This window comes from Ctenopharyngodon idella, chromosome 4, assembly GCF_019924925.1.
Source record: "Ctenopharyngodon idella isolate HZGC_01 chromosome 4, HZGC01, whole genome shotgun sequence".
Taxonomy (NCBI): domain Eukaryota; kingdom Metazoa; phylum Chordata; class Actinopteri; order Cypriniformes; family Xenocyprididae; genus Ctenopharyngodon; species Ctenopharyngodon idella.
Genome location: NC_067223.1, coordinates 24,525,990 through 24,548,407, shown reverse-complemented (window position 1 = coordinate 24,548,407; position 22,418 = coordinate 24,525,990). Strand labels below are relative to the sequence as shown.

Here is a 22,418-nt window from a genome sequence, read left to right as displayed (position 1 = left end):
AGACGCTACCTGGAGTTTTTTTTTCTCACTACTCGTTCGGCCCAAACTAGCTCTTCTGATTGGCCCAAATTCTCTGATCTCTGAACAGTGTCTGCCGCTGCCTCTACAAATGCACAAATCAATTTATTCCACAATTCACATGGATATGTGGTGGAAAAGTGAGAGCACGCAAAACTTGCCTTTGCTAGAAAACGGTGTTTGAGACTCGTAGCAGCAGATTCAAGCAGTTGTAGTTATGGAATTGAGCTTGTACTAGAAATGTTTCAAGTAAAACAATGTGTTGTGTTTGTGGGAGAGGAAAAAATTTACAAATTAGCAAATCTTAAAACATTTTTCTCTGTGACTTCAAATATACCGATACATGTGTGGATAATCTCTAAAACTACAAATTCTGCTGTCACAGGAGCTCAGTTGTTTTGCTCCAAAAATACCTTGCATCATCACACTGCTATACAGACACACCTGATTTGCTTTACAGACACGCCTGTTTTGCACACATTACTCAAACACAGAATCAGGAAACAGGACTCACATGAGTTCAGAGAAACTGCAGTATAGTTGTGTTGTTGTGTGTTTGTGTCTGTATTCATGCAGTAAAATGGCAGAAGCCAGAATTTCTCAGGATGAGTTCATGTGTCCAGTGTGTCTGGATCTTCTGAAGGATCCAGTGACCATTCCCTGTGGACACAGTTACTGTAAGATCTGTATTACAGACTGCTGGGATCAGGAGGATCAGAAGAGAGTCTACAGCTGTCCTCAGTGCAGACAGACCTTCAGTCCAAGACCTGGTTTAGCTAAAAACACCATGATGGCTGAACTGGTGGAGAAACTGAAGAAGACTAAACTTCCTGCTGACTGTTACGCTGGAGCTGGAGATGTGCAGTGTGACGTCTGTACTGGAAGAAAACACAAAGCCGTCAAGTCCTGTCTGGTGTGTCTGGAGTCTTACTGTCAGAATCATCTTGAACAACATGAGAGTTGGTTTAAAGGAAAGAGACACAATCTGACTGATGCCACTGGACGACTGCAGGAGATGCAGGTCAGTGAAATGAAAGAAGCGTAAGGTCTAGAGATGCGTTTTTTAAAAGTTCAACTTATCATTATGTCTACTCTTCAGTGTAACTGAATAGTTTTAATTATGTTTATTTTAATTTTTATATATATATTTTATTATCATTTTCATTCATTTTTTATTTTATTTTATATTTTTCACTTATTTAGATTTTTACTTACTGTCGTAATAGCTGATTGTTTGTCTTCATTTTGTATGTTAATACGAAAAATTTGATTTTAAAAAAAGTTCAACTTATTAAAATTGAGTGCTGCGTTTTTAGAATGCCTTGTCAAGCGAACAACGCTGCAGAAGACACCAGCGCAATGGACAACCGTCTAGCACGTGTCTATGTAATAATGGAAAATAAAAGGAAAAGTAGCGCAGTGGAATGGAAAAAATGAATTCTATGTGAACGGCCCCTTACAGGTTCATATTTTTATTGATGGGGTATACTCGAATACATTTACATAATTTAATGTTCAAAAAACTCACTTTTTTTTTAGAATTTACATTGTTGCAACGCCTGTTTTCACCCTCTGTCTGAACACTATTTTAGTTTCAGTTTCTTTAAAACCCACCTTCCAAAAATCGCAGTCTGCTCTGATTGGTCCGCCGGCCCCCGTCTGTTGTGATTTGTCTACTGCTTAGAGTGTGTGTCTGAAATGTAATGCGCTTTACCATAAGTGGCGATGGAGAGATGGAGGGATGCCGGAAGATCTGGGAAGGTGCAATGACTGCTACTTATATACACTCATAATGATGATTGACAGGACTGAATGATTAGACTCCTCCCGAACCTACAGTATGCAGTTTGTAACTTCATTTATGACATGTGACATGCATCTAACTGCACTGTTCATAAAGCAGTCATTATAATAATGGTGAGAAAACAACAAAAGACTGTGGTTGTATACTGCTGAGGAATAATGTTAAAAGTACATTTTAACCATCAAGTCGGTCTGCATTGGAAGGTGCAGAAAAAGGGGTTTAGCTTGGGGGTGGTAGATCAGGGTGTTAAAAAAAGTGTCTCTTGGTCATGGCAACAACACACTACTAACCAATAAGGGATCTTATGACGTGTTCATTCCCAGAAGAAAACTCAGAGTCAGGACTACAATGGAGGTGCTTCAGGGAGTTCAGAAACAGTGCGCACTGATGTAGAGAATAACATTAAAGGCAGGGTAGGTAATTTGTTCCAGAAACATTTTTTGCTATGCTGGTTGAAAGTCGCTTCATATTCTGATAGCAATCACTAAGTTAAGTGGTCTAAATGTATTTATATGTATGTATGTATATATATATATATATATATATATATGTATATATAGTCTGTGGACCATAAAATGGTCGTCCAATACAATACAATATCCTACATGTCTGTCAACATATGTATTTCCATACCTCTGCACACCTGCTCGCGCAGACATCACACGACATCAGTGCATTTATACTATGCAGAGTTAGACAGACATCAGTCACCAAGCACCGCAACCAAAACAGCAGCCACCTTTTACAGTCCCTTCTGAACCAAAACAATGAGCTTATGTTGCATTCACACCATAACTACTGTTATTTGGAAAAGAAGGAATCGCATGACATTATACTTATAATTTATGCATTTCAATGCCAACACTATCAACACCGAAATTGATCTGTAGCAGTCAGGTGGTACAAGTAAGAGCTCTGTAAGTTGTTTATGTTCATTATTATTGTAATGAATTATGTGTTTTGAGATGAGGTAATTTAACGTCATCTCTCGTGGCACCTTTGTTTAGTCCCTTCTGTGCGCTTTCATGTGTTTTGAAGGAGGCGTGGCTTTGTAGGGAGGGTGGGTACTTATGCTTTCAAAGCTAGCTCGCTATTGCTAGCCTCTCTGAAAATTACCTACCCTACCTTTAAGGTAGCATAAAAGAAATCTATACAACTCCAAGTGGGGTAATCTAAGTCTTCTGAAGTGTTAAGAAAAATCAAATATGGTGGCGTGTTTAGGTTTTATGTTATTGATGTGTCACCATATTTGATTTGGGCTCTAGAAACAGAGACATTCTTCAAAATATCTTATTTTGTGTTATGCAAGAGAAAATCATACAAGTTTGGAAAGACATGAGGATGAGTAAACAATGAAAGAATTTACATTTCTGGGTGAACTATCCCTATAAAACTAAACATTGATGAAATAATGCTGACACTTATGAATTAACCTATTTTAACCTTACTATGCAACATCTTTAACCTCTCAGTCTCACCACTTCACCGATATTGGATTCATATCTATGTGATGTTTACATATTTATGTAATGATTCCTGTTATTGGTTTGTGCTGCAGAAGCACAAACAGCTGAGAGAGGCTGTGGAGTCTCATAAGGTGAGTCTGGTGAAGGGAAGTTTGAGAAGTCTCAGTCAGGATTCACTGAAGCCACTGTGTGATTGTGATGTGTGTCCTAACAGCGCTCTGCACAGACAGCAGTGGAGGACAGTGAGAGGATCTTCACTGAGCTCATCCGCTCCATTGAGAGAAGCCTCTCTGAGGCCACACAGCGGATCAGAGATCAGGAAAAGACTGCAGTGAGTCGAGCTGAAGGACGACTGGAGCGACTGGAGCAGGAGATCAATGATCTGAGGAGAGACGCTGAGCTGGAGCAGCTTTCACACACACAGGATCACATCCATTTCCTGCAGGTAACAGAGATCTAGAAGAACAGGATCATAGTGGACTTGAGCAAGAGACTCACAGAGAAACATTTCATAAGAGCAGAATGAGAGCCGTTGACTGAAGTGTTGATCTGATCTCTCATCTGATCATCTTGTTTTGAAAGAGACACACTTACAAACGCATTTCAGCTCTGGAAATCTCTTAAGAAAACATTTTTATGAAAGCTATATTGAGCTTCCAGACAACAACAGTTCAAAAAAATTTTTTTACAACAATGTGAAATCCATGAACTTGATGGTGCCAGTTTCACCCAGGTAATTTCCCATAATCTTTTTGACTACAAAGATTTTAAAAGATTGTACTACAAAATTTTGAGTAATGTTTAACAAAATCAGATAAACTTCAAACCTGCTGAAACCTTTTATAAACATTTTCATAACTATCTGTCAGTAACAGATCAATGAATTTGACAGTGAAGTCCTCAAACAGGAAGTGAGACTGTATACTATCAATGCTTCGACGTATTTAAAACACAAAACCTGACCTGATCATGTCCTAAGAGTCCTTGTGAATTTCAGAGTCACTAACTGCTGAAAAGTTATAAATAATAGTCAATCTACTTGTTGCCTTTGAACTGCTTTTCCTGATCAAATCTACTCAACCCTGTCATGTGACGCCATTGATGCTCTTGATCTGTTACATTCATGTTATTGGCAGATGTTTGATCATCAAGTGTTTTACTAGAAAGTTCACATATAGTGGAAGTGTCAAACACTAGACCTTACAGCTCTAACATGATATAATGAACATGAGAATAATAAAGTTGATGGTTTGAAAGTGCTAAATTGAGGATAGTTACTAAATGATGTTTTATTAATAAAGTTCAGGAGGAGCACATTCAGAGAGTTAACCCATAAAGCACGAGAGGAGCACATTCAGTTAATCAACTCAATTAACATGACAAGAGGTGTATACAGCAGACTTACCTCTGTTCATTGACAGTTTGTCAGCATTTAGCCCCACCCTAAGTTCCCAACATGTCCGAAATCAAGCTCTTCCCATCCAATAACGAATTGTTCTTGCTGGAGGAATCAATTGCCACAAAACCTCCAGGCTAAGGAGTGTTTTTCCTCTGCCTATCACTGATCCCTTGGTGTTATCTCACAAGCATCAGTTCCAACAAACGGTCTCCGCACGCCGAGGCCTACCCTCACCACTGCAGGTGATAACATCCATGATTTCGTTCCGTGTCTTTCTCTAATCCAGCCCATTCAATCATCCCTGGCATAGAGAAATGGACAATAAGGCCCGTCGAGCACTAAGTTCGTGTTTCAGGCAATGCTGCCCTCTTTCCGCGAAGGAATGGGGCTTCCTCCAGCGTCAGGCCGCCGCAGCAGGCCTTCAGTAAGCCGTGCCGCAGATTCAGTCCCGGCCAGCTCACACTCTCAACCCCCGACGGCTCAAACCCGTTACAGCACAGCCCAAATCCTTCTTGTTTTCTGTCCCTGGTTGAATTTCGCATCGCTTTCAGTCGGTAAATCATGAGCACAGTTTATGCCATCGGGATCAATATTTGGTCGGGGAATACTCTTTTAAACAGTTTTCTGTTGTAACAAGGTTCAATGTTTAGGAGGGAAGAGGACAGGGTCGGCTTGACTACTGACTGCTTTTATTCCATAAATTCAGCAAAAAGGAAAAGGTGTGCATACAGGCACAAAACGTTCACAAATAAATCACAGATTCTCTCCACAAACAAAACACGACACATCCAGCGTGGGCAGCAGTCAGTAGTCCTTCTCTCTCTCCCCCACTCCTGTTTCTCCTGGCGTTATATACTCTCTCCACACCAATTACTGAAACGAGACAGGTGTTCCTCATTTGCATTTAACCCACTCACTCACCGTTCATCTCCTGACTCTCTCTCCTGCTGCCGACTCCGCTGAACCACGCCCCCCTCGCCACATACCCCCACCGCCCGACTCAGGCCAGGGAGCCATCCGGCCTGCAGCCCCCCCCTGCCAATATCCCTTTGTTAAGTCCAGTGTCGAATAAAAACGAGCCGTACCGAGCCGATCAAGCAGTTCGTCCACCCGTGGCATTGGATACGCGTCGAATTTCGACACAGCATTCACCTTGCGATAATCCACACAGAACCGAACCGAGCCGTCCGTTTTCGGAACTAAAACTATCGGGCTCGCCCAGTTACTGTTGGATTCTTCTATTACGCCCATGTCAAGCATTGCCCCTAATTCTGCCTGAACCACTTTTTTCTTATGTTCAGGCAAACGGTACGGCTGGCTGCGAACTACCATGCCCGGTTCTGTCTCGATATGGTGCTGAATCAAATTAGTACGGCCCGGTAGGGGTGAGAACACGTCCGCAAACTCTGCTTGTAATTTTGTTAGGTCAGTGAGCTGGGAGGGCGAGAGATGATCTCCTCCTGGGGCCAGTGCGAGAGATTGGGGTTTGGTATTCGCCTCTGGCCCGAGATCATCCTCTCCACCAATTACCGTCGCCAACATCACTGCCTCTGCCTCATTCCATTTTTTAAGGAGATTGAGGTGATATATCTGACATGCCCCTCTCCTATCAGACCGTATAACCTCATAATCGAGATCTCCAATCTGTCGTGTGACCTCAAATGGTCCTTGCCACTTTGCTAATAATTTAGAGCTTGACGTTGGAAGCAATACAAGCACTTTCTCTCCCGGTGCGAATTTACGTAAGTTAGTTCCCCTGTTGTACAGCCGGCTCTGTCTGTCCTGGGCTTGTAACAAATTCTCCGTTGATAGCCGCCCCAAAGTGTGGAGTTTTGCTCTCAAGTCCATTACATACTGAATTTCGTTTTTACTCTGAGATGGTCCGTCCTCCCAAGTTTCTCTTAGGACATCCAGTACCCCGCGGGGCTGGCGTCCGTAGAGAAGCTCGAAGGGGGAAAACCCCGTGGAGGCTTGCGGGACTTCTCGCACAGCGAACAACAGGGGTTCCAACCATTTATCCCAATTTTTGGCGTCTTCTTGCACGAATTTACGAATCATGGTTTTAAGCGTGCGATTAAAACGTTCTACCAGCCCGTCAGTTTGTGGGTGAAAGACGCTGGTACGGACCGTTTTAATGGCCAATAATTCGTAAAGTTCGCGTAAAGTACGTGACATAAACGCCGTGCCTTGATCGGTGAGGATTTCTTTTGGAATCCCCACCCGGGAGATTAAACTAAACAGTGCGTCCGCAACACTCTTCGTGGAAATGCTGCAGAGGGCGACTGCTTCAGGATATCGTGTTGCATAATCCACAATGACTAATGCAAAGTGATGTCCCCTGGCTGATCGTTCTAATGGCCCGATGAGGTCCATACCAGTTCTCTCGAAGGGGACCTGCATTAATGGGAGGGGGCGCAAAGGCGCTTTTGGGGTGGCCGGTGGATTTACCAACTGACATTCACGACAAGACACGCACCACCTGCGCACATTCTCGTGAATGCCCGGCCAAAAGATTCGGGTCATGAGGCGATTTAGTGTTGTTGCCTGCCCTAAGTGTCTAGAACATTGGATTAGAATGAGCCGCTTGGAAAAGCATTTCCCTGTGGCTCCTTGGAACTAACAACTGGGGTGTATCTTCTTTTGTCTGGGTGTCTTGGGTCACCCGATACAACTGATTTTTTATAACTGCAAATTATGGATAGGTAAGCGCCCGTCCAGGCTGGAGAGTCTGACCGTCGATGGTTTGGACCTGCTCAAATGCACGTTTTAGTGTCTCATCCTGAGACTGCTCCAGGGGAAAGTCATCGTGATCCGAGATAATTATTCTCTCAATTTCACTCTGTTCCTCTGAAGCAGCACTCAGTGGTCCCTGATCAGTCTCTCCCGCCTGTACTTGCGCATCCCCAACCATCGCATTTTTTTCCCAAGAGGCATCCGTGCATAAATAACCCAATAATTCAGAAAATGCTGGCCAATTTGTCCCCAAAATTAACGGATGCCGGAGGTGCGGATTAACTGCCACCTCAACACTATGCTTTTGGCCCCGGAATTGGATAATGACCGGCACTACAGGATATACCACCACATCCCCGTGCACACACCGCACCTTAACCACGCAGCTTGTATCCAATGCCCCGGATGAAATCAGGCTTTGATGGATCGAGGTTTGGTTACAGCCTGAATCCATCAAGGCCTGATAGGTACCCCCCTTGATACTCACAGGTATTTGATACCAGCCAGCTTGACCGGGGGCAGCCTGCGGGGCGTCCGGGACCCGGACCATTGTCCCGACCTCCATCACCGGGCACCTGTCCACGAAATGCTCCGGGTCCCCGCAACGCCAACAGGCTGGCCCAGACCTCCCCGCCGCCCCAGTGGCAGGGAGTGGGGTAAATGATTGCCGTGGAGAAAGCGGAGAAACAGGAGCGCGGTCCTGCCCAGCGGAAGTCAGTCCTGCCCTCCTGGGTGGGGCTCTGGGACCCCCAAACTGGCTCTGGTCAAACTCGAGGATGGCCAGGTGGACGGGACCTAGGGAGAGGGACAGGACGAGAGAGAGGGACAGAAGGGGAAGAAGGAGAGAGAGAAGCAGATGGGTGGGGTTTACCGACCCCTGGGCACGCCACCATATGGTCCTCCGCGAGGTGGATGGCCGAGTCCAGCGACGTGGGGCGGTGGCACTGGACCCACTCGCCTGTCTTCCTTGGGAGCCGAGTAATGAATTGCTCCAGTACCACTCGATCGACAATCTTCTCCACGTCGCTTCCCTCAGCCAACAGCCATTTACGGCAGGAGTCCCACAGCTGTTGGGCCATCACGAACGGTCAGCCAGACTCGCCCAGTTCCAGGGAGTGGAACCACTGGCGATGTTCTTCAGGGCTCCGGCCGACCCGCTGGAGGATGGCCCTTTTCAGGTCGTCAAAGACCAGGAGATTCTGCACCGGAAGCTGCTGTGCCGCTATCTGGGACTCCCCGGAGAGCAACGGGACCAGGTGCATCGGCCACTGGTCCCGCGGCCAGCCCGACAGCTCGGCCGTCTTTTGGAATAAGTCGATGAATACCTCCGGGTCGTCCTCAGATCCCATTTTGTTGAGTGGTAGGTGGGTGGGCACAGCTCGAGGTTCCAGGGCTTCCGGTCGAACCTCCCGGTCAATCCAGCTCCGGAACCTCTCGCGGTCCTCCTGCTGGGCTTGGACAATGACTTGAAAACATCTCTCTTGATCCTGTCTCAAGTCCAGCAGGGCCTTGTGTTGTTCCTGTTGCATGACCGCGAGGGAGCTGATAATCTCCGCAAATGACAATCCGGAGGACGATTGCATGGCGGCGGCTTCCGTCTTCCTTCCCGGGTTTCGGCACCAGTGTAACAAGGTTCAATGTTTAGGAAGGAAGAGGACAGGGTCGGCTTGACTACTGACTGCTTTTATTCCATAAATTCAGCAAAAAGGAAAAGGTGTGCAGACAGGCACAAAACGTTCACAAATAAATCACAAATTCTCTCCACAAACAAAACACGACACATCCAGCGTGGGCAGCAGTCAGTAGTCCTTCTCTCTCTCCCCCACTCCTGTTTCTTTTGGCGTTATATACTCTCTCCACACCAATTACTGAAACAAGAGACAGGTGTTCGTCATTTGCATTTAACCCACTCACTCACCGTTCGTCTCCCGACTCTCTCTCCCGCTGCTGACTCCGCTGAACCACGCCCCCCTCGCCCCCCTTTTATCAGGACAGGAGTTATTTATGGATCCAGGATTTATTCTTTTTTTTTTTTTGTTTGTTTGTTGTTGTTTTTTTTACAATTTTTAGCAGAAGTACATTTAAAGTATTTTTTATAGTATTGCGTTTATTTTGTATATGTACTTATTTTTATGTTTTTTGTCTGTCAAATTTAAAAAAAAAAAATTTGTTTTTATTATATTGTATTTATGGAATGTTGTTAAATGTTCAATATGTATCTGCCATATAATAGTCGGTAATGCTGATATGGCAATAAACTCAATTACTACTACTACTTCTGGCTAACTTTGCCTTCACTGCCGCAGCAGTGTTATCTCTTCCGCTCCCACAGGAGCTCTGTTTCTCCATCCAGCTTGCTTCCACTGCCACAGCAGTGTTATCTCCGCCACTCCTACAGGAGCTTCATCCAACCGGCTTTCAATGCCACAGCAGTGTTATCTCCTCTGCTCCCACAGGAGCTCTGTCGAGCTGGCTTTTACGGCCACAGCAGTGTTATCTCCTCTGCTCCCACAGGATCTCCATTTTACAGTCTAACTGGCTTCCACTGCCACAGCAGTGTTATCTCCTACACTCCCAAAGGATCTCCATTTCGCCATCCAATTGGCTTTTACTATCGCAGCAGTGTTATCTCCTCTGTTTCTGCAGATGCTCCATTTTACTGGTACTGTATATAATTTAAAATATAATAGGCCTATACAAAATTTTCTTCACATGATGTGCAATAATACGTGCAGATCACAAAAATCATGTTTTCTGTTACGAGTGGACATATGATCCTGTTATCAGCATTGTTAGATTATAAATCTATTTCTCTGTGCCAACACAACAATATTCTCAGTCCCTCCTTTCACTCAAGAATGCATGGGCCCATGGAAAGAGTCATGAACATGAAGCCAATCTCTGTTCACAAAACTTCTCCAAATTTTACTTCTGTACATGGCTTTTATGCATGTTTCAAGGGTGGTGTAGCAACTGTCCAATGAGAATATACATTATATCATTATAGAATGTGAGACATAGAATAAGTCTATATATGGTCAGTTTCCAGCTGAAGCACCATACTACCCAGAGCGGCCTTATAGCCCTCTCTCCTAAACAAAGAATCAGGGACCCTTTCTTGGCTGCTTTCCAAGAAACACACACACACACACATACATAGAGTACAGTAAAACAGATGTGTGATGAAACAATAACAACTCTTCTCCGTTCACCGTTGCAGCCTTAAAGACTGAGAGAGAGAAAACAGAGAAAGAAAAGTCAGGCTGATAAGATTTATCTTACAGGCATGGTCACATATATTTTTTCTTTTATCTCACAGATTTGAGAATCATAGTGACCAGATATTGGCCCACATGGGACTGTATGCATATGATACTGAGATCACTGACTGGAAACATTAAAGTTTTTTTTCTCTTCGGTGCATAGAAACGCCAAACACCTTGGAATGCCAGGTAAGTGATGTTCACTTATATCTTTGAACAGGATTTATTTCCAGGTAAAACTGTGTACTCGAAATGTGCCTTTGACTCTCATTTATATTGTTAACTACAAAATAAACTACTTTGTCCTCAGATTCTTTAGTTCTCTCTCACATAGCCTACCTGTCTGAAAGGCTCATTATGCGGGTCTTTATCTCCTCAGGTGTGAATCACAGCATTATTCAGGATTATTCAAGCCTCCATGCATACTGTCTTTCTAAACAAAAAGTGTCTTACAAAATTTAAATCAATATATTGTTTTATGTGAATGAGCAGGCAGGATGATTTTCACATTTTGAAGCAAAAATTCTAGGCTTCAACATTCAGTACCCAGAAGTCTTGTGGACACATTCAGTATTTGTTTTGTGGCCTTATTTCAGTGACTTCATTTTTTTGTTTTTATCAATAACCACGCATAAAAGTTATTCCCTCAAAAATACAAACATGTAAGACACTTCTTGTATGAAAAGACAATATGCATGGAGGCGTGAATAATCCTGAATAATGCTGTGATTCACACCTGAAGAGACAATGACCCGCATAATGAGCCTTTCAGTCAGGTATGTGAGAGGGGACTTAAGAATGTGAGGACAAGTTTATTTAGAATATAGTTAACAATATAAATGAGATACAAAGGCATACTTTGAGTACATAGTTATACCTGGAAATAAATCCTGTTCAAAGATATAAGTGAACATCACATACCTGCAATTTCCAAGGTGTTTAGTGTTTTTATGCACTGGAGGAAAAAAAAAAAACAACCTTTCCTGCTTCCAGTCAGTGATCTCACCATCATATTCATGCAGTCCAATGTGGGCCAATATCTAGTCACTGTGATTCTCAAATCTGTGAAATAAAAGAAAAAACATCTGTGAGCATGTTGATAACAGTACCATAGCAACTATTGATGTTAATATAATGTGCACTCTTAACAGAAAACATGATTTTTTTTTGTCTCATGCATGCACGTATTATTGCATATCATGTGAATTTGTATAGGCCTATTATATTTTAAATTACAGTACCGGTCAACAGATTGGACATTACTATTTTCAATGTTTTTGAAAGAAGTACAGAAAAAAACAGCAATATTCTGAAATATTATTACAATTTAAAATAATGGGTTTGTTTTTTATATACTTTAAAAAATATCATTTATTTCTGTGATGCAAAGCTGAATTTTCATCATTCATTGTGAACAAAAGCTTAATTTATGTGGCACTTTATACAGTGGCTATTTTACAGTAAACACTCCATAATCTGTCCAAAACAGTCCAAAGAAATCTTGTTCAAACATTCATATTACGTCTATGACATTTTATGTATCATATTTGTTATAAATGTTAACTTGGAATTTAATATGTTGCTATCACATTTTATTTCAGTCAATTTCACTCATCTCAGTATAGCAATATAGTTTGGGAAAAGCCGATATGGCATGTTTACTAAAATAAGTTATGTGTTGTAAAAAAACCCCGCACATCTGCACCATTCATTCACACAGAACATGCAGAATTCATATTTAAACTGTCTTTTTGCGGTTTAATATTGACAGACATTATATTGCGATTAGAATAAAGAATTTAAGAATACAGAACTTACCATTCCCAATCCTCGGCTTGTTCCTCAAAATGGAACTGAAATGTCTCAAAACAATGAAAAGTACACAAATCTGAGTAAACTTTTTTTTTTTGAGTTGATGACAGCGGGCGTTGTTGACTCTGTTTACATGGATCGCCTCAGAATTTGCTTTTGAATAGTGAGGCGCTCTCCGTGGCCTTGGCCGCATTAGCGGATAATGAGGTGACTCGCAAATGACTGACATTTCTCTTTTTTCACACAGATTACATAAACAGAGACTATTTGTTTTTGATTTGACTTACATTATTAAAACCTGACATTTCAGTGTTTCTTTGGACATATGTCTCATGTTTGTGTGATAAATATTCTCTAAGTTACAGTTCATTTTCTGAGGAGTATCAGAATGGACTTAATTTAGAGACAGATGGCAGATCGCACATCAGGTTAGTTTTCTTTATTTTGCAAAAAGCACAACGTGTTTTTACTGTGAGAGCACACAAAAAAAGAAGACATTTCACAGTTTTGAATGATGTATTCATGATGTACTCTTATCTGAATGTCCAAAATCGTCTAAGTATTTTGCGTCTCTTTTGCACTAGTAAGAACAAAACCTAGGTGGTATCGCCGGCGTGACCACTGACCCCAGGGAGTTAACTGGCTTTGAACCATTTTTTTGGTGGTGAAAATACTAACTTGCCTAAGACTTTTGCACAGTGGTGTATATTTTCAACCTCTCGTCACCAATCCAATCATACCAATCTGTTTTTGCATACCTCCAATTTAGAAGCTCTCAGGCTAAATCCCCTTTTGACTCCAAATCTGACTCCAACAAACCCGTTGCATGCTTTTGTTTCCAAAAACACCTCAAATCCGTTCTACAACAATTGGGCATCAAAGCAAAAAAAATCTCCAGTCACTCTTTCTGCATTGGCGCAACAACATCAGCAGCCCAAAAAAGGCCAATCCCAGCAGCAGATCCAAGCTCTTGGAAGATGGTCTTCAGACGCTTTCTAAAGCTACATCAGGACCAGCTGGTTCCATATCAAAAAAGCCCATCAAATGCTCATCCGCTAAAAAAAAAATAATCAAAAAACCTCCTGGTCAAGTGTCCATGCTTACTCTTTCTTTGTCCAGTGAGGCTTACCCGTCCGATGCCATGAGTATTGATCTCCCATCGGATGCTGCGAGAGCCTTCCCGGCCAAGCTCTCCTGGCCGGGCATTTCAAATTTCTTTCACCCTGCTGTCGGCTGGAGGCTATATGGGCCCTCTTGGTTGGTCGTTTTGAATCACGCCATTCCCCATCCATCGATTTATCAGTTGATCTCCTCATTTATCGGCCGGTAGGGCTCACCCATCTGCTCCCATCAAGAAGCGGCGTAAGCCCTCCCAACCGGGTGATCCAAATTATACGTCTCCATGTTTGGTAGGCGATAGGACCCACCCATCCGACGCCGTGAGCTGCTCCCGTCGGAGGTTGCAGGGTCCTTTGCTCTTTTGCTTTTTGGGGGAGTACTCCGTGTTCGGGACATATTCCGAGCTCTGAGCCCTCCCCCCAGACAGCACGCCAAATACACATAAACTTTGCTCTATTTAATTATATGTAAGTGTGAACTTGTGAAAGATCAACAACAGCCACACAAACCTGACAGTAGTGCTGGAGTGTGGAGGTGATGAGCTTTGATTTCTGTTTTCTCTAGAGTTTCCATTCTCTCTCAGCTCCTCCTGAATCTACAGACGTAAATGACGATCCCTTCAGTTCTCTCTCCTCTTTTGATGGAGTGAGAGAATCTGTCCGTCAGCTGAGAGACAAACTGGAGGATTTCTGCAAAGAGGAGCTCAAGAAGATCTCTGTCAGAGGTAAAGTCCTGGAGATTCATCTGCTCTCAGAAATGATCCTCCATCATCTCATATCATGTAGATCAGGGGTATCCAAACTCGGTCCTGGAGGGCCACTGTTCTGCAGAGTTTAACCTGTTAACCTTCGCAAGTGCGCAGACGCACTGAAGCGTCTTTGTTTAAATTAGCTCAAATTTGCAGTTAGATGTAATGTAATTACCTTGACAAACTATACATCATTAGAAAGATCTAAGAATCAAGCTTCAATTTTTAATCTCTGTTTTAGTCTCAATATCGTATAGTGACCGTTATTTGTTAATATGCGTCAGGAGTTTTGAATATGAAAAACAGAGTTGTTACCTTTTCATTGAAATATGAGCGTCAGCCACATTCATTGAGAAAAATCTCCTGTAAGCTAATAATGTATTAATTTAGGCAATTAATATACAATCACTGTTAGCAATTTAATTGAAGATAGAAGCAAAGAGCTCCTGGAAAAATGAATTACATATTAACAATAATTAGGATATATAGAAATTTGGGAATGTGCATGTTGTTCATGCTTCAGATGTTGCGTTATCTGAAGTCCTCGCAGGATTTGGCACTGTCTCTTCAAAAGCGTTGGTCATCTGAGGTCTTCTTAAGAGGCTGGATCCAAACTGAAGCTGATGTACTCTCAGGTAAAACAGAAAAGCAAATCTAGAATAATTAGCGTAGCTGCTGTTCATAACATTAAGCAAAGATGGTTATGTGCAATTGATCTGATATGAGATGCATTATGTGAATGCTTGGCTAAAGAAATGAGTCTTTAATCTAGATTTAAACTGGGTGAGCAAGTCTGAGCCCCGAACATTATCAGGAAGGCTATTCCAGAGTTTAGGAGCTAAATGTGAAAACGCTCTCCCTCCTTTAGTGGACTTAGATATCCTAGGTACAACCAGAAGTCCAGAGTTTTGTGATCTTAAAGAGCTTGAAGGATTGTAGGGCGATAGAAGATCGGTTAAGTACACAGGTGCTAAACCATTTAGAGCCTTATAGGTCATTAGCAGTACTTTATAATCGATACGGAACTTAATAGGTAACCAGTGAAGAGATGATAAAATTGGTGTTATATGATCATATTTTCTTGACCTGGTAAGAACTCTAGCAGCTGCATTTTGTACTAATTGTAGCTTGTTTATTGAGGAAGCAGGGCAACCAGCTAGTAATGCATTACAGTAATCTAGTCTAGACGTCATGAAAGCATGAACTAACTTTTCTGCATCAGAAACAGATAACATATTCCGTATCTTAGCAATGTTTCTGAGGTGGAAGAAGGCTGTTTTTGTAACATATGAAATATGATTTTCAAAGGACAAGTTGCTGTCTAATATAACACCCAGGTCTTTAACTGTCGAGGATGGAGTAACAGTACATCCTTCTAAATGCAGATTGTAGTCTGAGAGATTCTGTGTACAGGTTTTTGGCCCAATAAGTAATACTTCAGTCTTATCTGAATTTAATAGAAGAAAATGACTAGTCATCCAATGTTTTACTTCTTTAACACACTCTGTCAGATTGGATAATTTGGAGATTTCATCTGGTTGTGTTGAAATATATAACTGAGTATCATCGGCATAGCAGTGGAAACTAATTCCATGTCTTCTTATAATATTACCAAGTGGCAGCATGTATATTGAAAATAGCAGAGGGCCTAACACAGATCCTTGCGACACTCCATAATTTACTATCGTTATCTTAGATTTTTTCCCGTTTAAATAAACAAAATTGTGACCGTCTTATAGATACAACCTAAACCACCGTAATGCCTGTCCCTGGATACCAGTGTAATTCTGTAGTCGATCTAGGAGTATTTTATGATCTGTAGTGTCGAACGCAGCACTGAGATCAAGTAACACTAGTATTGAGATACAGCCTTGGTCAGAAGCTAGAAGTAAGTCATTTGTAATCATTTGTAATTTTAATAATTTTATTAAAATTTTAATTTTTTTTTTTTTAAATTTTAATAATTTAAAATTACAAATGACATCACAGATGTCTGTCAATATTAAACCGCAAAAAGACAGTTTAAATATGAATTCTGCATGTTCTGTGTGAATGAATGGTGCAGATGTGCGGGTTTTTTTACAACACATAACTTATTTTAGTAAACATGCCATATCGGCTTTTCCCAAACTATATTGCTATACTGAGATGAGTGAAATTGACTGAAATAAAATGTGATAGCAACATATTAAATTCCATAATTTAATATGTAATTTTTTGTTCTTTTAACGTCATTTGTAATTTCATTTGTAATATGATGAGGCCTGAAAATTTATGTCAAATTTCTATACAGGAGTAATATTTATTCAATTTTTACCCAAAATGCGCTGTTGTATTCATTATGAGCGCTGGATACTCTGATGTTCTGCGTTTTCAATTCATACTTGCAGCCTGAGGGTGCTCTGTGCACATTTTGTCCACAAATGACATGTGGTAAAGGACAGGCATACCATGTGACTAGGGTTGCCAACCGTTCAGTATAATATGGAATCATCTCGTATTTAAGGCATCAATGAAGTGTTCCGCAGTTTGTCCCGTATTCTCAGGCATATGCTCTAAATTGAGAATTAATAATTCCTTTGAGACAAATTTGTGGTCCAATAGGCTACGCTACAAGTTAGGCTACCTAAATGACCGTAACATGTTTTTTCTCTATTTAACAACATTAGCAATAGTGAAAGACGACTTGCCTTTTTAAACACGTCTTCCCTCAGGGAGATTGCATGTTTTCTTGCATGGCCACAATTGTCCCTTATTTTCCTTTCCAGAAGTTGGAAACCCTACATGTGACATTCCAGGAACTAACAGAGGCTTTCAGAGATTGCTATAACATGCAGATTTTTTTTTTTACCCGAAGCCACATTACATCACAGAAGATTATTTAAAACACTAGACTTGAAGTTTGGAGCAAAAACATTGTTTTAATCTCATAAATTGTTGTGTTTTGTTGGTGTGCTAATCTAACATGCTAGAAGCACCTGTTCTAAACGAATGTAATGCAAAAAAATATTTTTAATTGTAAAGCTCAGTGATTTTTTTTTTTCTTTTTTCAAGAAGGGCATTGATACAGTTTCAAAGAAGGTGAAGTGAGAAGTTTGATGAAAGAAACAAATGAGGGATTAAATCTGCTTGAATAGAACATTGTCAGTAATTACAATAGAGACAAAAGAAAAGAATAATGAGAGCCATAAGCAGGCTGGAGAGGTGTGAATGTGTGCAGGGAAGACTGAAACTGAATGGGGAAGTTTGCACCACAAAACAATAGAGGCAATAAACTGAATAGATGCTTAGAAGATGGCAATAAACATCAGTTAGCATTTTAGAGCCTTTTCAAAATAAAATCACATGACATTGTCTTGTAAAACATTTAATAAAACACAGAGACTTTAGACTTATCATCTTCAGATTTGAAATACAACATGTGGCTTCCGCTGCAGTGCATTTCTAGATGCAACAAGGCCAAATTCACTTTTATTTCCATAAAGATATTTCATAGAAAAAAAATTCTGATAACGTTACAAAATTTTGAAGCTATTTATCTTTTTTTTTTTTTTTTTGACAATAATTAATTATTACTTTACAATAAACTGCATAGTGACTGCTTTCAAATGAGACTTTACTTATGCTTTTAGTGCAAAGGGTTCATGAAATGTATCTGTTTTAGTTTGGGTATGTCATTTCTTGTTTTTATTTTTCAAAAGCAGGGGTGCCGGCTAACAGGTTAACTCCAACTTCAACACACCTGTCTGGAAGTTTCCAGTACGCCTAGTCAGGCCTTGATTAGCTGGTTCAGGTGTGTTTAATTGGGGTTGGAGCTAAACTCTGCAGGACAGTGGCCCTCCAGGAGCAGGATTGGACACCCCTGATGTAGAAGATCATATTAGAAATGTCTTAGAACAGATGCAGGGATCATTTTCTCTTGACATGATAATCACACTCTTCATGTCTGTTGATTTCCACAGTCACTTTCACCAACATTGTTCCCAGGACCAGGAACGACTTCCTACTATGTAAGTCACTAAGAAAACAAGCAGAGAAACTCAGTGAGTGTGTTCATGTTCTTCCTGTAGAAGGTGAAAGAAAACATGACAGAAGAGTTTTAGAGTTGATCATGTAAATGATGATTTGCACAGGATATCTGGTAAACTGTACTGAGACACTGCTGATATATTGAACATGAAGAGTTCAGATACATTAAAAGATCAGATTGATCATTCCTGATTCTGATGTGTTTTATCTCCATCAGATTCCCATCAGCTCACTCTGGATCTGAACACAGTGAATAAACACCTCCGTCTGTCTGAGAGGAACAGAGTGATTACTGTCACTGACACAGAGCAGCCGTATCCTGATCATCCAGACAGATTTGATCATAGGTGGCAGGTGTTGTGTAAAGAGAGAGTGTGTGGACGCTGTTACTGGGAGATTGAGTGGAGTGGTGATGGTGTGTTTATATCAATGTCATATAAGAGCATCAGCAGGAAGGGAGGGGGTGATGAGTGTCGGTTTGGATATAATGATCAATCCTGGAGTTTGTTCTGCTCTTCCTCCAGTTACTCATTCATACACAATAACATGGAGACTAAACTCCCTGTAGTGTCCAGCAGTAGAATAGGAGTATATGTGGATCACAGTGCAGGAACTCTGTCCTTCTACAGCGTCTCTGGAGACACAATGAGCCTCATCCACACAGTCCAGACCACATTCACTCAACCGCTCTATCCTGGGTTTTGGGTTTATGGATCAGTGAAACTGTGTTGATGAATCAGAATAGACTGTAGAGAGATTCTACCCATAATGCTTTGAGCTCATGATGAATCAGTAACAGTGAGATGTTATAGTCTCTTATTTTCTCTTCATTACATTAATACTACAGCTGAACTTCTGTCAGTGAAATAACATGTCAGAATAAATGTGTATAATGAATCCTCATATAGAAGGTGAGATCAAAGTGTGTGCTTGTTTAACCTACATTGTGAGGACCAAATGTCTCCACAAGAATAGTAAAACCTGAGATCACCTATATTGTGGGGACCAAGCAGCCAGCATTCCTCACAAAGGAAACGGATTAATAAGCATACTAAATGATGCTTATTTGAAAATGTAAAAACTTGCTATAATTTTTGAATGCACAGACTGAAATACATGTCTCTAATTTCAATAGCTTCTGTAGCACATTCCAGTCATTTGGGGCTGTAAATTAAAAAATGGAACGACCATAAGTAGATTTCTTTCTAGGGATAGTCAGAAAGATATAATTAGATGATCTAGTTGTATATGTATTAGTTTGAAGTTGCAGCAACTTTTGAAGATATTTAGTAATAACCCTAACAAAGCTTTACAAATAAAGATATACCGTATTTTGCATATTATATGCAATAATGTCCAATTCAAAAGAGAATATAATTCACATTAATGTGTTCTGTAAGATGCATTAGTAATCAGTCTAATTGCTGCATGATACAACACATCTAATTGTTCCAGAACACCTTTACGTGCATTTCTATATACCACATGACCATAGTCAAACAAGGGTAAAACAGTGGTTTCAACAAGATATTTCTTGGCTGATGTAGTAAACACAGATCTATTTCAATATAGAAAATTAAGTCTAGATTTAACTTTCTTCTGAAGATTAGTTATATGATTAGTGAAAGTTAAAGAACTATCCAGCCAAATTCTGAGATATTTATATGAAGATACTACTTCAATTTTTGCCCCATCCAAGGTTGTAATGTCTTAATTACCCTGTTGTTTTTTTCCAAACCACATTACTTTTGTTTTTGTACTATTTAGAACCAATTTTAAATAATTAAAAAACTTTTATTAAAACAGTCCTGTACCTGTTTTAAAACTTCATCGTATGGCGATCCTACAGCATAAAGAATAGGATCATCATTACTATGTAATCTGGATAATAAAATAGAATGATCAACTGTATCAAAAGCTTTAGCAAGATCAATAAAAATAGCTGCACAAAATTGTTGTGTTTCTAACACATTATAAATATCATTCATAACTTTTACAACTGCTGTAATACAACTAAATGATAAACGAAAACCAGATTGGACATCAGATGAGATATTACATTTATTAAGAAACCCTATCGATTGCTTGTTAATTAATTTCTCCATCATCTCTGTAACACAAGGCAAGACTGAAATTGGATTTATTGTAGTTATATATTATATATGTTAAAGTGATATAATTGATGCACCCACTTTAAAAAAGAAGGGATCTAAGGCATCTAGACCAGCAGGTTTTTTGTGTTAAGTTTACATAATTCATACCAAACCTATAACTTATTAATTGGTTGTAAGGAAAAAGATGATGAAGTTTGAATGGTTTTTGTATGTCTCGGTTTTTTTTTTTTTTTTTTGAAATATACTGTCTAGAAACTTGATTCTCAAATAAATTACTTGCTCTAATAAAATGCTATTTTTTGTATTGTCTGCAACAACAACATCTTCATTCTTTAATGAAACAGGACCCTGCTGTAATAGATGTTTATTTTCTAGTTCTGTATTCCAGAAAGTTCTTGAGTTAGAGAATTGCTTTTTATAATATTGGGATTTTGCTTTTCTAATGGATTGAGTACACATATTCCGATGTTGTCTAAAAAAAAAAAATCCAATCTCAGATTTTGAACATCGTCCTTTACTCCAAAGTTTTTTTGGTTTTTTTTATGTAATAAGGTGACTAAGCTCCAATTTGTCCATGGGCTACAGCGATTTTTATGTCGAATTGTTTTTAGGGGGGCGTGTTTATTAATAATCTAATCTAATACTAAAAGATTGGTAAAAATAAGACCATGCTTCTTCGACAGTTGGGATTAAACTGACTTTGTGCAAGTCCGCAGCAACTAAATCATGTAAAAAGGCTTGATCATTAAAAGAACATTTCAAACAAATAGGTTGATTAAGGGGCCGTTCACATACCGTGTCTTTTCCACCCACAAGTCAGTTATTTCAAATGTAGCCGCGCGGCAGGCGCATTCATAATGGAAGCGACGCGGTCACGACGCACATGTATGGATATGGAAGGCCAAAAGGGCCAAAAACATGTGAATTTTAACACGTCAACAACAGCATTATAAGCTCACTGAATCGAGTATGCTCTCTCTCAGCCATAGGATCTGCAAAGTTTTTTCTCTGGTGTGTGTTGGGGTGGGACACATAGGCTAGCTGAAGAAGACTGGTGTGTGACGATAAACCTGCAAAGTTTTGTTCTAAAGAAATAGTGCAGGTTAGTCATACACAAATACAACTTTAAACTGATAATAATGTACGATGCTCTGTGTGTGTCTGTGTCAGAACATGGGAGGGAACGGAGCACAATCTCAAACCTTTGTGACATGCTGGATAGAAAATATGTGAAATAAGTTTTTTCTAGTCGACTAGTAGTAGTTCATTTAAGCCAATAGTTGACTAATCACATTTAAATGAATTTAGTTTCTTAAATACTGTAGAGAATAAACCATTATAATGAGCGTTTACGTATAGGCTATATAACACTCAAGCGCACGCATAAAGCTTGCCATAAAGAACCGGCTAAAGTAATGATTATGAATGTGACAAAAAACAGCAAGGAGACATTTTAATTGTTTATTAATTAACGAATGTTTTCTGAATCAGTGTCGGCTGCAAAGATGTTTACATTGCTGACATCTCCACAGATTTCATTCGGATTAGGCCTACGTAATCAGAGAGTAGCCTATTTCTTTTCGTTTTGAATTATTTCGTTTAAAAGTAGACATTTCACGCTTTCTATAGATATATTTCTCATGTCTGCGAGGCAAGCAGCCTATACGCTGAGTTTCAGTTAATTTAGCCTATAAGACGCGCTCCAGTTCACGTGCAAGTGATCGCGCCGGCGCCTCCATGTCATGATTATATTTTCTGCTATATTTGCTTCTTATTTATTAAATCCAGGCAATTGGTTGAAGTGGTCAAAATCATGTCTGACCCACTCCATGTCTTCCGATATACTGCGCATCTTATGATGTTTTCTTAGTCATGCAGTTCACTTTTCATAATCAAATAGATGAAATTAAAAA

The 22,418-nt window shown here is 40.2% G+C and overlaps 3 protein-coding genes across 10 annotated transcripts in view; 2 read left to right on the top strand and 1 right to left on the bottom strand.

The window, feature by feature from the left end:
* The window catches only part of LOC127511094 (guanylate-binding protein 1-like), a 290,795-nt gene that overhangs the window by 46,064 nt on the left and 222,313 nt on the right, over window positions 1-22,418 (top strand). The gene's annotated exons all lie outside the window — the stretch shown is intronic.
* Window positions 1-22,418, bottom strand: part of LOC127511100 (tripartite motif-containing protein 16-like) — a 123,778-nt gene that overhangs the window by 59,680 nt on the left and 41,680 nt on the right. The window lies entirely within an intron of this gene.
* On the top strand, window positions 551-20,971 carry LOC127511165 (tripartite motif-containing protein 16-like). Its single transcript, XM_051891829.1, has 5 exons — window positions 551-1,039; window positions 3,503-3,733; window positions 14,179-14,338; window positions 18,325-18,372; window positions 18,609-20,971. Exons 1-5 carry the CDS (start codon window positions 599-601, stop codon window positions 19,121-19,123), a joined length of 1,395 nt encoding a protein of 464 aa, XP_051747789.1. The 5' UTR covers window positions 551-598; the 3' UTR covers window positions 19,124-20,971.